At 35.2% G+C, this 17,064-nt stretch overlaps 1 protein-coding gene across 4 annotated transcripts; it reads left to right on the top strand.

The window, feature by feature from the left end:
• Window positions 1-13,517: 13,517 nt before the first annotated feature.
• Window positions 13,518-16,630, top strand: LOC144559797 (protein IQ-domain 26-like). 4 transcript variants are annotated; one of them, XM_078308922.1, is made up of 4 exons: window positions 13,518-13,802; window positions 14,262-14,710; window positions 15,438-15,647; window positions 15,821-16,630. In XM_078308922.1, exons 2-4 carry the CDS (start codon window positions 14,273-14,275, stop codon window positions 16,457-16,459), a joined length of 1,287 nt encoding a protein of 428 aa, XP_078165048.1. In that variant the 5' UTR covers window positions 13,518-13,802; window positions 14,262-14,272; the 3' UTR covers window positions 16,460-16,630. The 4 variants fall into 4 exon arrangements, with proteins under 4 accessions (XP_078165048.1, XP_078165046.1, XP_078165047.1 ...); XM_078308920.1 differs by having other exon boundaries at window positions 14,216-14,710; XM_078308921.1 differs by having other exon boundaries at window positions 13,518-13,878; window positions 14,216-14,710.
• Window positions 16,631-17,064: the final 434 nt, after the last annotated feature.

Below are 17,064 nucleotides of genomic sequence, written 5' to 3'. Positions count from 1 at the left end.
GTCTAACACTTCAAACGTGTATGAAAACCATTATTATGGTCATTAAGCTTGAGTCTTAAGGCATTGCTATATCTCTATTTAAAATTTTAGGATTGAAATTTAAAAAATTAGATTGGGAGGAATGAAACTAAAATTTGGATATAACTCTCCACGACCACAAAGTGGAATTCTAATTCCTAAACTACAAATACATAATTAGCATTTTAGAAGTGAGCTGAATTATATAAACATTTAAAAAAATCTATTAAGTTTCAATTTGCACAATTAAAGAATTTAAATTCATAAAAATAATTAAACACCTTGCTTTAAGAGTAGATCCGTCATTGTAGTGACTTATTATGGAACCATTACAACAGTTGAGGGAGAACATTTGTTGATAGCAGGTAGATTAGTTCTTCTTAATGCGGTATTATCGACACTACCTTCGCATTTCATGATGGTCTTAAAACTACCCAAATGGGTGATCAACAAGATCGACAAAATCAGGAGGACTTTTCTATGACACGGAGTGGGACAGCAATCAAGTAGGATGAACCTGGCAAATTGGGACCTAGTATGTAGACCCAAAAATTATTGGAGACTAGGAGTAATAGATCTGGTTACTTTCAACAAAGCGCTACTCATGAAATGGGTTTGGTATTGGCAAAAATCGAAGCAAAGATTGTGGAAACCAATCTTCCACGGAACAAGGCTCAACGAAAATTTAGTACTGATCTCGTCTTTATTCACGGGAGCACTACAATAATGTCACGCTTTTTGGGAGACAACAGTAACACACATTTCTAGTCAAGGTGACCGAATATCACTATGGAATAACGATTAAGGTCATGGTATATTAAAACATGAAATGCCGGCACTCTACTAACACACCGTAGATATCACCACAAACCTTAAGGAGGCAAGGCAGTCCATGAGACAATGCTTCCAACAAGTCCTCACGGACACGGCAGAAAAGGAGCTACAAACACTAAGAGGGTATGTCAGAAGAGTTGTAACACACTAAAGTATGCAACAAGACGAGGTCAAATGGAAATGGACGGAAATAGGTATTTACACTGTTAAAAGCGCATACCGGGCATTTAAAAACTAACCATATATTTTGATCCACGCCCAACGTATATGGAAGCTACAAGTACCACTGAGGATAAAAGTCTTCGGTTGGCTTCTGGTGAACAATAGACTACTGACCATTGACAATCTATGGAAAAGAGGATTGCCCATCACAAACATGTGTGTCATGTGTTGCCGAGACGCAGAAACAGCAGGCTACATGGTAGGAAAGTGCCAGTTTGTGGTAGAGATGTACAGGATGATGGACATTGCAACACAAATGAGGTCAAATCCGATACAGGCCATTCTGCGGTTGGACAATAACAAAAGGGCAAGGGAAACACTACTGGTGGTAATGTTTGTAATTCGGAGAGAAAGGTGTACACGAATCTTCAAAGACTGCAGAAAGGCACATGCAGAGTTGATAGAGGTAATGACACAGCTGATGCATTACCATGAACAACCAGCGGGAGAAGTTTGATTAAATAATAAACCTGACATTTCTTTTTCTTTTTCTTTTTTCTTTTTTCTCCGTTTTTTAACTTTTGGTCTTTGGGCATTACTCACCCACAGGCGTTTCTTTTATTAGGCTTTCTATTATAAACTCTAGCATGTTTGAATTTTTGTGTTTTCTTACTTTCTTTTTAGGCAACTACAAACTTTTTGTAATTTGAGATTTATCAATTAAATATGGGCTGGATCCTTATTTTTCTTCAAAAAAATAGTTGAGGGAGAAGAGTCGGATCTTATATATTTTAATTTGCATTGTATTTTATGACATTTAGTTATCTTTGTAATACGTAGGTTATGAAAGATGGTTTCTCCATGGAGAACCTTAAACTGCGAAGGAAACTGCGGAGCATACTTCCCAGTATCTTGCGGAGCCGGTTCAAGCCACCTCTCCAGTCCATGCTAGTCCCAATTTAATGGCGGATATGTTATATGATATCCAGATGCTAGATGTAGATAGGGAAAGTGATAGTATTGAGGAACCCCCTAATGCAACAGCACATGCATTTTTTGACATGCTCAAGGCATCAAAACATACTCTATGGGATGTCGTGGGACCACAAGGAATCAATTTTAATGTTCTACAAGCCATAACATAATGTTTGGAATTAAGGCGTGTCATATAAGTGAGCACAACTTTGATCCATGGTTGAAGTTGATAAAGGCTATGCTTCCTAGACATGATAAATTGCCAACAACTTTTTACGCAGCCAAAAGGTTGGTCCGAGGATTGGGGCTTCATCACCAACAAATTGATGCATGCTCGAACAACTGCATGCTCTATTACAAGGATAATGGAAAGAAGGATAAGTGTGATGTTTGTGGCGAGCCAAGATATAAAAAACAAAAACCAAACTACAAAGGAAAGTCTATCGCGCAAAAATCTTTAAGGTACCTACCAATAGGTCCAAGGCTGCGAAGGATGTACCTGACAAAATATACTGCAGAGTTAATGCGATGGCATGCAAAGCCCCGCACACAAAATGAAGTTATGGTGCACCCAGCTGATGGGAAGGAATGGAAAAACTTTCACACCAAACATTCTTAATTTGCTAAAGATCCTAGGAATTGTTTTCCCGGCATGTCCACTTATGGATTTCAGTCGTACTCGAGCAATTTGGCCCCTTACAGTTGCTGGCCTATTTATGTTTTCTCATACAATTTGCCTCCGGATAAGGTGTTATGGACAATTAATGACTTCCCCGCATATGGAGACTTAAGCGGCTGGTGCACCAAGGGCAAACTTGTTTGCCCACATTGTGGAAAAGATACAAAGTCATTTTATTTAAATCATGATCGTAAGGTGGTTTGGTTTGACTGTACACGCTGTCTCTTGCCTTCTCACCATCATTTTCAGAGTCAGAATAATAAGTTCATCAAGGACAAAAAAGAATTCGATCTACCACCGAAACGGTTATCGGGGGAGGAGGTGAAGATGATTGTTAATGGTTTAGGTGACATTAAATGGGGTAAAACCGGCAAACTCAACCAAATTCCTGGATATCGTATCACTCATAATTGGCAAAAGAAAAGTATTTTCTTTCATTTACCTTATTGGTCAAGCTTGGATCTTCGTCATAACCTAGATCTGATGCACATTGAAAAAAAATTTTGGGATAATATCATGAACACGGTTTTCGACTTTAAAAATAAAAAGAAAGACATGGTCCAATCCCGTTTAGACTTGGCTATTTATTGCAAACGCTCCGAACTCCATCTTACTCCTGGACCAAAATCGAAAAAACCAAAAGCAAGTTATATTTTAAGCACCACCAACAAAGGGAAAGTGTTGATCTGGCTTAAGGACAAAGTTAAGTTTCCCGATGGGTATGCATCAAATTTGACTGAGAAAACAATTTTTGGGTTGAAAAGCCACGATGTTCATGTCTTTGTCGAGTGCCTCATGCCCGTTGCTTTCCGCGGCTTTGTTCCGGAGGCCGTATGGGAGGCATTGAATGAGGTTTCAATCTTCTTTAGGGAGATATGTGCCAAACAGTTGGATATAGCTATGCTGAACAAGTTAGAGAACAATATTATTGTTACTATGTGCAAACTCGAGAAAATCTTCCCGCCATCCTTTTTTGACGTTATGAAACATCTTGTAGTTCATGTTGCACACGAGATGAGACTTGCTGGACCCGTCCAATTCAGATGGATGTTTTCTCCTGAACGATTAGTACAACACACTTTTGTATCTACTTATTTTTTAGGATTTTTTTTGGCCACTTGAGTTATTGGTAGGTACTATGCATTGGTCCAGAGATTGGTGAAACTCTAAAAATGAAGACGAACAATAATCACATCTAGTTTACCAAAAAAATACAATTTAAAGGGAGCAAACTAGAATCGGGCACTCTATACTAGTCTATTAATCTAATCGATTAAATTAATCAATACATGGGATACAATTCAACTCCATATTATCAATTCGGTTAATGTAAAAGCCAACCAGAACTAGATGATCCACACGATCAGAATCATATTCAAGTGAAATTCCATATGCTTGTCGGAAAGAGACCTTGATTTAATAGACATCTCCTGCATCGTTTCATCACTTGAAGTTTGCTTACTTATAATTGTTGAATTTAATTATAACATAACCAAAACAGGTTAATCGATTTCGGGTTGAATAATTAAAAAAGTTAATTGAATGTTAAATGTTAAAAAAAGTCATTGGTACCACAGAACATCAGTACTATCTTGTATTTAGTTTTGTTTTTCTTCCTTCCCATGTTTTTCCAATTCATTTAATTATTCAGAACTAGCTAATTAAGTATGTCAAATTATTTGTAGGCGTAACAAAGATGCAAGAATGATGATCAAGAACAAAGCACGAGTTGAGGGTTCCATTGTTGAGGTGTACGTTTTAAAAGAGATATCGATCTTTTGTTCTCATTATTTCGATCCTGATCGGAGAAAATTTCAATTGAGTAAAGGAAGGCATGATGTTGGCCCAGAGATGCCATTAGATAGAAAGCCTGCGATTTTTAACTACTCGGGTAAGGGTAGTGGCATCCTCCTAAGAAATCTAAGGTTGGAAGAAATGAATACTGCACAAATCTGTGTTGGATAATAGCGGATGTAAATTCATTGATTATCTGTCTAAGTAAGTATCTCATCGAATCATACTAATTGGATCCATATTTGGTTCATTACAATCGACTTGCATATATAGATAATGATGAAGGAACTACTGCTACAAATGTAATAAATCTAACTTTTTTAATAAACTTCTGCTACAAATTGAATGCTTTCTAACTACTGATATATATGCAAGTCAAATGTACAATTCAACAATGATGCAAGTCAATGATAATTGAATACATTTAGTTAAAGATCATTAACAAATTGTACATATATAGATAATCATCATTAACAAATTGAATACTTTCTAACTACAAATGTATTCAACCATCATTGACTTGCATATTTCCTTCATCAGCTTAGTATGTATTCAATCTAACTTTTTTAATAAACTTCTACTACAAATTGTACAGGGCATTCAATGCTAGCGTTAGAGCAGAAAATCCACGCCGAACTTTAGATGAAGCATCATTGCAGAAAATTCGTGTTAAAGATTTCTGTCCTTGGATTCGTCACAAAACACAGTATGATCCAAATTGTGACATACATATAAAAAAATGCGTTTCGGTCCAAAATCTAGAGATAACACCTCTTACAAGGCATACAACATCAATGGCATAAGATTTCACACACATGAATACGCCTTGTGCAAAGCAACTTGTAGTAGTGGGGTATGCATCGTTACAAAGGATAGAGAGTGCTACGGAGTTATAAAAGATATAGTTGAGCTAGTTTACGAAGGATTCGACAAGATTATGCTCTTTGAATGTTATTGGTTTGATCCAATAAGTGCAGTAAGGGTGGACAAGAAGCATGGCCTTGTTGAGCTCAAATACATGGGTCTTAGAGAACTACCTGATCCCTTTGTGTTAGCAGCTCGAGCAATTCAAGTCATCTACCTAAAATATGCATCAGATGATCTAAGTGAATGGATGGTGGTGATAAAGACAAAACGCAAACCAAACTGGAATCATCAAATGGTTAGAACTGACTCAGACCTCGACATTTTTCAGGAACATTGGCCGGGTTGTGATTACGAGGTTACGGGTGGAGAGGAGTTAGATATACATATTGTTTTGGTAGATCAAGGCATTGTAGAAGCAGTGGACCAGGGAGAACTCGCGAAATTAACCTCACGTGTCCAGTCCACAGTAAGAGATGATGAGACCGGGTATGAAACCGAAGTAGAAAATGAACTTAATAATGATGAAGGAACCGATCAATTAAAGGAAGCTGATGAACCATACTGATGGTATGCGTATTCATCCTTTAATTTCAGCATCATTTAATTACATATGATAATTCGATTTGATTTTATTAATTTCAAGTGCAGTAATTCTCTCTAAATAACATTTCTTTTTATCGATGCAAATATGTAGCTGAGATTGGTACATTTAGCACTTATTAGGATCAGTACAGGTATATGTACCAGTTGACTAAAAATCAAAGTATTGATCATAAAAGTATTGGTCTACTGGTTTGGATCTTAGTAGTTAGTAAGGGATCTCGAGTGCCGATACCAGAAGCAAGCCGCCCTATTCTATTACCAGAAAAAATTGGTAGAAGCATAAATGTTTTACATCAAACTAAGGGTTTCAGGTTGAATAAGCAAGGGTAAAGGTAAATGATTCATTACTTGCTGGGGGTTCCTGTGTCTAGAAAGTCTTAACAGTAGACTATATGTTGGACACTCAAAAAAGACCATAAAGACCTATTTTCTTGCATTATATACTTCGTGGCATACTACGCGAAACCAAAAGTAAATGGTAACATATCATTTTTGTTATAATCTGATCCTATAGGTGATGACAATGAAGTTTACAAACATCTGGACTTCGAGTGCAAATGAATATTGTCATACTAGTATTGTATTTTCATTTCGGCAAACATATAGCTTAATTATGGACTTAATTTCTTTTCAGTTTTTTTTTTTATTTCTAGCTACTCCTTTAATTCCATATTTTGCTTAAATCTAGATTTGTGCTTGTTAAAATGCATTAAGCATAATGTGATTGTGTCTAGTACAATTTGTGACACTAATTGTTATGCAATTGTAGAACTCAATTAATATTTATGCTTGAATTAATTAAGCTTGGAATTATTCATTATAAGTTATTTCATTTATATTTAACTATTTATCAATCATTAAAATTTTAGTTTGTAATATATTATTTTTCAAGAAACTTTGGTAATTAAATTGTTAGATTTCAGTTTAATTAGCAATATTTTTAATTGGGTAAAGTGGAAAATTAGATCTGCAGCTAGCCATCTTATTCCCGTGGACATAATGCGGACATGAAGGATATAACAGTGCGTCGCTTATTCCCGTGGACATACGCACGGACATGAAGGACATAATAGTGCCAACATAGATCGCTGTTCCCACATAGTATTCGCGAGACTATTTTAACCTTATCGCGAGGATATTTCAAAACCTATTGCGAGGTTATTCTTATCGCGAGGCTATTTGAAGACTCGCGAATTCATTATTGTTATCCTCGCAAAAACCCAGCTATTCTTGTTGTGTTTTGTCTAAATATATAGTTTCTGGACTACTAGCGTTTACGCAACATGAAATTAAAACTGCCATGTTAAAATCTTCACTCCAAAATTGAGGCATTTTAGTTGTAAAATTAGTGAGATAGACTTATTTCAATCGTAAATAGTTGGTCCCAACATAAGAATTTGACTTATTGTTGTACAACACCCCAAAACTTCAGCTCGTCGAAGAGCGATTGAATTATTACTCGTAAGGATTTCTTATATGTTACCAATAACAGAGTTATGTAGGAGTGAAGTCAATTAACGTTCCTTTAATTTCAAAATTTCTGTATTAATGTGTATTTTATTTTTGATATAATTTAGAATAAAATATTATGCATATTGAAAAATTATTCATCATTCTCAGCATTAAAAAATTTACATCATTGACAGCATTGACGTCTATATAATAAGGACTAAAATTAGCTTCGGACTTGCATGTGATATGTTATGAAATTCTAAATAACAAGTCAAGATGACCATATAATCGATCCAAATTTAAATATTTAGATTAATCTGAGTCACGGGCGAATCTCACACACCCAAAAATAAAACAAGACAATAAAGAAACCTTAGAGGACGTCCTTCTTTCGCTAAATATATGAACAACACATGAGACAAGCATTTGGGAATTTTATCTGGGGTAAATAAATAAATAAACCTGAATGTTCTCGAATTATTAACTTAATAGGAAAAGATTAGCATAGGTGTACTGTGACCACATCGCGCATGATTTCATACTATATAAGATAACTTCAGTTTCCATGCACGGAAAAAAATGAGATATTATTGACCGTCTTTCTAATTATATGAACAATGATCCTATATGCAGTCGACAATTTTTACTATTCAAAATTCAATGCAATTCAGAAACCGTTATTTCGAATTGAATGTATTAACCATGAATCGATCTTTAAATCATATAAAATAAAATTTGATATTCGACCACATTTATAAAATACATACATAATTTTTAGTTTTATTATTGTCACGTTTGCCGGATAAATTATTTTTTAATGCAACTCTTCTCTAACATTGCGGGTAACTTCACACGTTTTTTTGTAAAAACCAACCCGTTACACCAATTATCGCACTATGATGAAGGATAAGGGATGAGATCAAAGTACTCTATGTCGGAATCTTCCGTTAGCTAGAGTTGTACTCTGTTTCAAAATTTTAAAAAGATTCCGATCCGATTCCTCAGCGGGAAATTCAAATTGCGGTCTACACGTAATTTCACGTAAATCTGGGGCTTCTGTGTCAAGGTCGTCTGTTTTTTATCCCATAAAAAAAGGTTAAAAAATAAAAACTAACCTCCAAGAAAGAAGTCTGCGCTGCTATGGACCTTCACATCACGTGACGCGTCGAAAATTGACGAAAATAACCTTAGTGTGAAAAAAGCAAATCAACCCTTTAATTGTGCTTAAATTAAATTACAATCGTCAACAAAACATTAAACATGGTACGCGCTCTGATTTTGGAAATATCCGGAAATCATGGGATTACCTTTTAAAACTCCTTTAGGTTTTTGCCCGAAATACGGCCGGGTTTATTGTTATGCATTAAATGGTGCTTACATCAGTCGATACATCGATATTACGAAACCACACCCCGCATTGTTGTAAATTTGTCAATGGTTCTGAGTAGAGATTTTGACAGAGTAGTTTTGGCTTCATGCACCGTAGTGACTAGAAAATTAAAACAGGACTATACATGGTTTTTATGCTGCATGAAGCTAAAACTACTCTGTTAAAATCTTTACCCTTGGTTCTTATTTAATATTTTTTTTTTCTTATTGAAAGCCCTTGGGCATAAATTTAATTTCAGTAGGGTCAATCAAGACATTAATTGAATAAATTTGAATTAAAATATTGTTTAAAATTTAATTTGTCGGATTTGGAATATGATTTAAAGCTATGCCGTTATGAGCAAAAGGCCACGATTGAAATACGGTTTAAAGCTATGCGTTATGACTTATGAGCAATTTACGGAAAATCTAGCGAAGTTTGTGGAGCTTTGATTTTTATTTTTTTCATTATAATAAAAATATTATACCATTTTAGATAAGAGTCTCAGTCTTCATCTACATTTGGGAAAAAAAAATAGTACAAATATTGATCAATAAAAATTTCAATGAAGTAATATATAGAACATTTGTAGCGTCGATGAGGAAAAGTATGTAGAAAATTAGAATCAATCAACATAAAGTGCTCAAAAAGTAAATATTGTTTTTCTCTAAAATCAACCACTGCTTCCTAAGTCAATTAAAATAAATAAATAATAAAAGTAAGAACACATCTAATATAGCTAGTCGAATTATAAGTTTCGGTATCGCAAGCACAAGTTTGAAATTAAATTTGAACTTAAATTTATATAATATAAGCATAGGTCCTCTTGTGGTTTAAGTTCTTATCTCTGTTTTCAAATTTTAAATAGTTTATATGAACCGATGATTTTGATCTTCATATTAAATTTGCATCTGGATACCAAATTTTATATATATTTTTTTAAACTTATTACTATTTTATTTAAAAATTTGAAATTTAATTTTACAGAAAATTTTGAACCATAAAAAATCAATTTAAAAAAATTCTCGAAAATAGAAAAAGATCTTCAAAATATTGTACAATTTGATCTCCAAGCACTTTATAATACATAGATAATATTGAACAATTCATATTATCCCTAAGGGCATGTTCGACGGAAGTTAAAATGTTACTGTTCACGCGGAAACAATAAAAATCAATTCAATTTTTTTGCAATCCATTCCTATTCTCATTCCCTTAGGTCCATCGAACAGGCCCTAACAGAGAGAGAGAAAGAGAGTTGGGATTGATGCTTTGGGAGGTAGAGAAACTGTATTACTTTTTTATTATAATATCAATTTCAAAATCAAATAGTGGATCTGCTCTCTTTAACATGACATCCATATTATAATGTGGTCGGAGACCAATTTTTTTAATTTGGCAAATTATTTACTATATTCGGAATTTTTATAATTACTGCTTTTATTAAATATATTTTATAAAACATTAATTTTGAAAAATTCTATAAAAATAATTAAAAATCGTAAAAATGTAAAAATTTGGTTGCCAGGTACATTATAACAGAGATACTATTAAAAGGTTCAGATACACTGTTTGATTTTGAAAATGATGATCTAGTTTCTCATAACATGAAATGCCGGTTGAAATTGTATAGTAAGCGACACGTGGATTCCAGGTCTGGAAGGGAACAAACCCTGCCATGAAACGCCAGGTTAAACTATTGGCAAAAGGAGATTAGATCAAGATTTAAGAAATTGATTGGATAATTTTGTAATCCGACATGACGCACAAAATTGGAGCCTAAAATGCAGTAAGACAAATATGTGCAGCTAGTTTTAAACTGTTTTTCCTGAATCCTGATCCAGATTTGACCATCGGCATACAATGCTACAGTAAACATCTCCAGTAAACTATCCCCACAAGTTTGTCTCCACCTGTTCTCCAATGAGATTAAACGGTCCCTAGGCCTTTTTCTTATAATTTTGTTCTTTTTGCAGACAATAGTCATATGCTGATTGATCATTTCCGAATTTTGTATATCTACGAGATTATATTTTTATCAATTTTATCTCCATATACCTTGTAATAATTAATTTATTGCAAATATTATATGAATTGATTACATGTGGTTGACGAAGTTGCCTTTTAATCAAAATTAAAGATTTCTTATTGCATTTTTTATCTATGAGTTTTTTTTTTTTATAATGTTATCCGTATAATTTTAATCTGACTATTTAGGACAAAATATAGCGTATCACTGTCATCAAATCTGTGGACATCAATCAATCATCAAAGAAATTTTTTGCAATGAAACAGCGCTCCAGATTGAAGCTCCATCCATAAATGAACGAGCTTGTTTCGACATTTTGTGTTTGAGCAAACTCAAATTATTCGATTTTGTTATGGAATAAAATTTGACACGATGACAGAAACATGAAAATTTCATTGTTTGCAAAAGTAATAAGATAAATTGTTTTCTTTTTTGTTTGAAAATGGTTCATTTCCACGACATGTATAACGTGTTTTGTAAAACTCAGCATCTTGGTCCTACTGCGCATCATTTCAATTAACTCTGCTTTATTTTGAGAGTAGAACTAGGGTGTTCTTAAGCTCACCAAAGTGTTTGGTGAGCTTGACTCCAAAATCCGTCAAATCGGTTTCAAATGACGAATCCGAACCGTTGGAACCCGCCTATTTTACGTGTGATGAGTCTACATGTGAAATTTTTAAACTTTCGAATTAGTTTAGTATAAAGTCAAGCGGTCAAAAAATGTTCAAAAAATGAATGCACTAAAATTAATTTATTAACCTTCTAATTTTGACCAATTTACTTTATACTAAACTAATTCGAAAGTTTAAAAATTTCACATGTAGATGCATCACACGTAAAATAGGCGGGTTCCAACGGTTCGGATTCGTCATTTGAAACCGATTTGACGGATTTTGAAATCAAGCTCACCAAACACTTTGGTGAGCTTAAGAACACCCTAGTTCTACTCTTGTTTTGAAATACATTTGCAATGTGCCCCAAGGGAAAATATATCTACTGTTATATCTAGGGAATAACAGCAACCAATCGCACCCATTGATTTTTGTTGAGATTCGTGCATAAAAAAATTAGTTGAAATTCACATATAAAAATATTTGAACAGTTCTTTTGTTTTTAAGGAATAATAAAAGATTTATTTCCGTGCGGAGGACGGAGTTGCCACTTTTGTCGTCTCGAATAGCAAACTCTTTGCATGCATATGATGCAAGAAAAACGTAGCAGATGCAAATGTTACTAATTCATTTTATTTATTAAATAGGTATGTTATATTCAACATTTTTAAATGTTATTTTTTAAAATTAAACCTATGTATCTGTAAAGACGAGAACTCATGTTGTGAATTTGTATCCTCTGCATTAACTCAGAATTTTAGTTATCTCAGATTCTCAGTCGTCCGATCATAATTCGGATAAATTCGGTCCGAGAACAGTCCAAATTAATTCTGCATTAACTTAAATTTTGAGTTAATGCAAATATTAGCCAATGTACTGGACCGATCCATTTAGCTCACAACTGGAGACATTTACAATAAGAGTAACAGTAGAGATATAGATCAATTCGAATAGAGCATCTTTTCTGTTATAACAAACTCTGTATAGGTTTTCTTTCTTCTCTATATATATAAGCTGCACTGTAAATTCATCAAACACACAATTTGAATACAATGAAATTCATTTAGTCTTTTCTATCTTCTTTTTATGGTTGTTTTTAGCAAACAATACAAATTCCTCATGTTGTTGCATTAAACCCATAAATTTTAAAATTTTAAATTTTTACGAAAACCTGCAAAAGTACAATGAAAATTGATTCAAATGGGGAGGGGAGGCAATCAAGAACATGTATTCTCAGCATTAACTCACAATAATACATATCAGCGGTCCTGTTCGGCGGGCTCAAAAGAATGGAAATAGAAATGGGCTGTGAAAATTTTGAACTGAAATTTACTGTTCACGTGGGAAAACAAAAATTAAGTTATAATTTTTGTTTTCCCACATAAACAGTAAAAGTTGGAGTAAAAGTTGGAGTTGCTGCCGAACAGGACCTAATTGTGTCTACACAAATCGAATCGTCCTGATTCGCTAAATTTAAATTATGAGTTAAATGCAGATTTTACGAATTCAATCCAACATTGATTGTATGAATCAAATAGGGGCTGGATCCTTATTCTCAAAAAAAAAATCCAACATTGATTGTTCAATTTTTTCGAAGTTCTCAAATAGTATCCGTACAAAAGACCAACTCGTATATCCTTTATGGCCTCGTATCACTCTAAAGTCGATCATATTAAATTTGATCGTATATATATATATTTCCAAGGATGGATGGAATCTTGTAGTATCGTGGAAAGTTGTATAAATACGCAATACTATTCTTGGCAAAAAAAGGAAAAATTAAATACACCGTACCACTGTTTAAATGTCGTTGACCGTTCAAGAAATTAAATTCGTATCATAAAAGCTACCGTATATCTCGGGTTCTCAGATCTCAAGGCAAATCCGACGGCCTGACGCACGCTGGCTTACAACGACTACTTTTTTACGTATAAAAATATGATTTTTTTACCCTCTCAACCCCACCAAACATTTGATTTTTTTTTTCCTCTAGAGAACGAAGCGACTCTTCTTCGCTTTTTCCTCTTCAGGTTTGATCCATTTGCCTTTTCAAATTCAATTTTAACCATTTAAAATTTTCGAAAAGTTGTCACCTGGTCAGAAGAGAGAGAAAGAGGAAGCAGTGCGCTCCATTCCTCCGTTTATTTGGTGACGCTCATCTAAGATCTTTACAGTGTAAAAAGAAAAATAAAAGGGAAACAGCAAAAGCTGAGAGGAAAGATAGAGAGAGAATCTAAAAGTGCGTAATAAAAACAAAACTTATGGGTGGATTCACGAGTGTGTCAGCTCTATCACTATAAGAGCGAATCAAGCGAATATATACTCTTCTCTGTTCTCTGTACTACTCTTCCTTTCTTTCAAAAGTAACGATAGGAAAAAAAAAAACGAAGAGAAGGAGATTTGTTTGAGGTTGATTTCTCCTCGTTTCTTCTCCTTGCGCATAATACATGTTTGCTCTGTTTTCGACTTCTAAGTTTCTGAATAGGTCCGGAATTTTTAGGTTTTTGAGCGCTCTCTATCTTCTCTCTCTAGATTTTGAATTTTAAGACCAGATTAGATGGACCCAGTAAAGAATTATCTCTCTAGCACTCCATCTCTCTCTCCCCTTTAGTGAAACTAAACACCAAGAAACAATACAATAGTTTATATTTTCTTTAGTTTCTTTTTTATCTGTGTCATTGCGGGACATGCTTTTGTCTTCTACTGCACCTCTTCACGAGGCCTCAGAGGATTTTCTTTTTTACTACCCATTTTTTTTAAATAGCAGAACTCCAAAAACAGAGCCCCTTTCTCACCTTCTCTTTCTCTCTCTCTACCTCCAGGTTTTTACACAGCCCATTTTATTCAATCTCTCCATCTACCTTCTAGAGATTGAAACAATGGGAAAAGCAACAAGGTGGTTCAGGAACCTCTTAGGAGGAGGCAAGAAAGAGGCCAAAGAAAACCCTAGCCCGAACTATACAACAGATAAAAAGAGATGGAGCTTTGCGAAGTCTACAAGAGACTCGGATTCAACCTCCTCAACGCCTGTGGCACCCGCGAAGCCTCCGCCAATTGACAACAAAGCTTGGTTGAGGTCTTTGTATAACGAGACAGAGAGGGAACAGAGCAAGCATGCCATTGCTGTGGCAGCAGCCACGGCAGCTGCGGCCGATGCTGCTGTGGCGGCAGCCCAAGCAGCAGTTGCTGTCGTGAGGCTCACTAGCCAGGGTCATGGGGCCCGCGTGTTTGGTCCTGGAGGAGGCGGTCAAATCCCTGGTGGATCCTGGGAAAGAATTGCTGCTGTCAAGATTCAAACGGCCTTTAGAGGCTACTTGGTATGTGATTATTGTATAATTATTTCCTAATTAACTTTTATCTTGTTTTTCGAATGGAATGTTAATCTTAATTTTTTTTTTTGTAGCTAAAGTACATTAATAGACTATGTCTTATTCTGTAGTGCAATATAATATAATTTTCTTAACTGCTCACGCGGTTTTGTGTTGCATTTAAAAAGAATGGAAACTACCAATCAAATTTATTGCGTTTGGTAAAAAAAAAAAAGAAAAGAAAGAAAGCAATTGGTTTGATACAGCTCTGATTTTATGAAAAAAAGAAGTTCTCCTACTATTTATTTGATATTTTATTAATTTCGTGGCATTTATTACAGGGTTGCCTATTATTTTCAATTTTCTATTTTGATGTTCTGTTACTGGCAAGAACAATTATAAGCAGGTTAGAAGGGAAATGGGTATAAGTATAAATGTACAGAGTTTTGATTGATAAAATACTGTACTCTGTTTCAATATTCGCTTAAATCATCGCCTCATTAAATGTGAGATAGAGAATTGTTTATAGAGCTTTATAATAAAGCATTTTTTATTGTAAAATAAATTATTTAATTTGACCTTGATTTGATTGCATGACATCTTCTATATTTCCGGGGTGCATTCAATGCCGTTGGTTCGGTTGAGAAATCTTAGCAAAAATATAGAAATCAACATGGATTTGAACTTCTATCCTTTTTTTGTAACCTTCAAATTTGTGTTCTTACAAATGTAACAGGCAAAAAAAGCTCTAAGGGCTCTTAAAGCATTGGTGAAGCTACAAGCACTGGTAAGAGGCTATCTGGTGCGTAAACAAGCAGCTGCAACATTGCAGAGTATGCAAGCCATGGTTCGAGCTCAGGCTACCGTTCGAGCCCAAAAATCTCGCAACTTGATTCGAAATGATCGAAACCTCCTGAATCAACAATACCGTCATAGGCGGTCCCTGGTAAGTCGTCTCTCTTATTTGCAATTGTATTGGCGAAAACAAGGCATTCATTTTAGTTTCTTAACAGTTCATTTTAGATTCTAAAACTTTCAAGGATATTTTGAAGAAAAAAAAAATCCTAAAATGTACATGTTGGCCCCAAGTAACCATGTATTTATTTTCTGATATGGCAGCAAGAAAGGTACGATGACACGAGAAGCGAGCAAGCTGCATCCTACTACAGTCGTCGTTTGTCTGCCAGTGTGGAGTCCGGCTTCGACCATAGCCCAAAAATAGTCGAAATAGATACCGTTCGCCCCAAATCTCGTTCATCACGGCGTACCAGCCCTTCGGTTTTTGATCTAAGTGAAGACCTGCCACCAATTTCGATCCCTAGTTCACGCAACCTCAACGATTATGACTGGGGCTTTTTAAGCACTGAGAAGTGTCGTTATTCCCACACGGCACAGAACACGCCACGATACATGAATTTGTGTAACATCATGCCAGGGACACCGGCTAAGAGCGTTGCTAATTTGTCAAATTGTCCTAATTACATGGTTAACACGCAATCATTTGAGGCCAAGGTGAGGTCTCAAAGTGCTCCTAGGCAAAGACCCGAGCCAGTCGTGTCTAACCGGAAGAGGGTACCTCTGAGTGAGGTTATGCTCGAATCGAGGGTGAGTCTAAGTGGGGTCGGAATGCAGCGGTCGTGTCATAAGGCGCAACAAGAGGTGTTCAATTTTAAGAGTGCTGTGGTGGATCGGCTCGACCGGTCTACCGACTTTGGCCGGGAAACTGAGAGAGAGTTCTACACGCCGAGGAAATGGTGATGTTTAATTTGAATCCCATGGAAATGGGAAAAGTGCTGAAATAAGATGTTTGATTATGAGGAGGCTATTAATCTCCTTTGTTTTTTTTTAACATTTCTTGCGTTTATGCATTTTGTTATTGTAGCAAGATTGGAAGGGAGATGTAAATTATTGTGCCCTTCTTATTTCTTTTTTATTTACTTCTGTTTTTTTCAATTTCCATTTGGGTTCACTAGCTAGCTAAGCAACTAACTCAGTATATAACTCCTATTGTTGGGTCTTGCTGTTGTTGTCTTATATAGATGGCGTTATTTTTGGATTGGGAATAATTTTTCAATTAATTTAAAAAGGTGATGATGGCATTTCTGATTGGATGAATGGGAATGAAGAAGGTGCATGTGAGGGGTGTGGTTTTAAGGAGACCCAAAACGCTGTAGCATGATGGTCGTGGAGCCTACTGTGGGGGCATGCAAATGAAGATTTGGTTGTGTGGCTAATGGTTTCCCTCACTTCTGATCTCTTTATCTAACTGGTTTCAACTGATCTGGGAGCAATATTCAGGAATAATGAGTGCCGTTCTTTCAGCCCTCCTTATTTTCTCCTATTTCCAGCTTTCTATAATTCCA

Source organism: Carex rostrata, chromosome 9, assembly GCF_964058835.1.
Source record: "Carex rostrata chromosome 9, lpCarRost1.2, whole genome shotgun sequence".
Classification (NCBI taxonomy): Eukaryota; Viridiplantae; Streptophyta; class Magnoliopsida; order Poales; family Cyperaceae; genus Carex; species Carex rostrata.
This window is presented reverse-complemented; position numbering and strand designations above follow the sequence as displayed.

Excerpts from the sequence above, each read along its gene's own strand:
- LOC144559797 (XM_078308919.1), top strand. The coding sequence starts at position 14,081 with ATGCTTTTGTCTTCTACTGCACCTCTTCACGAGGCCTCAGAGGATTTT. Across the intron at positions 14,711-15,437 it reads CGGCCTTTAGAGGCTACTTG|GCAAAAAAAGCTCTAAGGGC; the intron begins GTATGTGATTAT and ends CAAATGTAACAG. Across the intron at positions 15,648-15,820 it reads ACCGTCATAGGCGGTCCCTG|CAAGAAAGGTACGATGACAC; the intron begins GTAAGTCGTCTC and ends CTGATATGGCAG.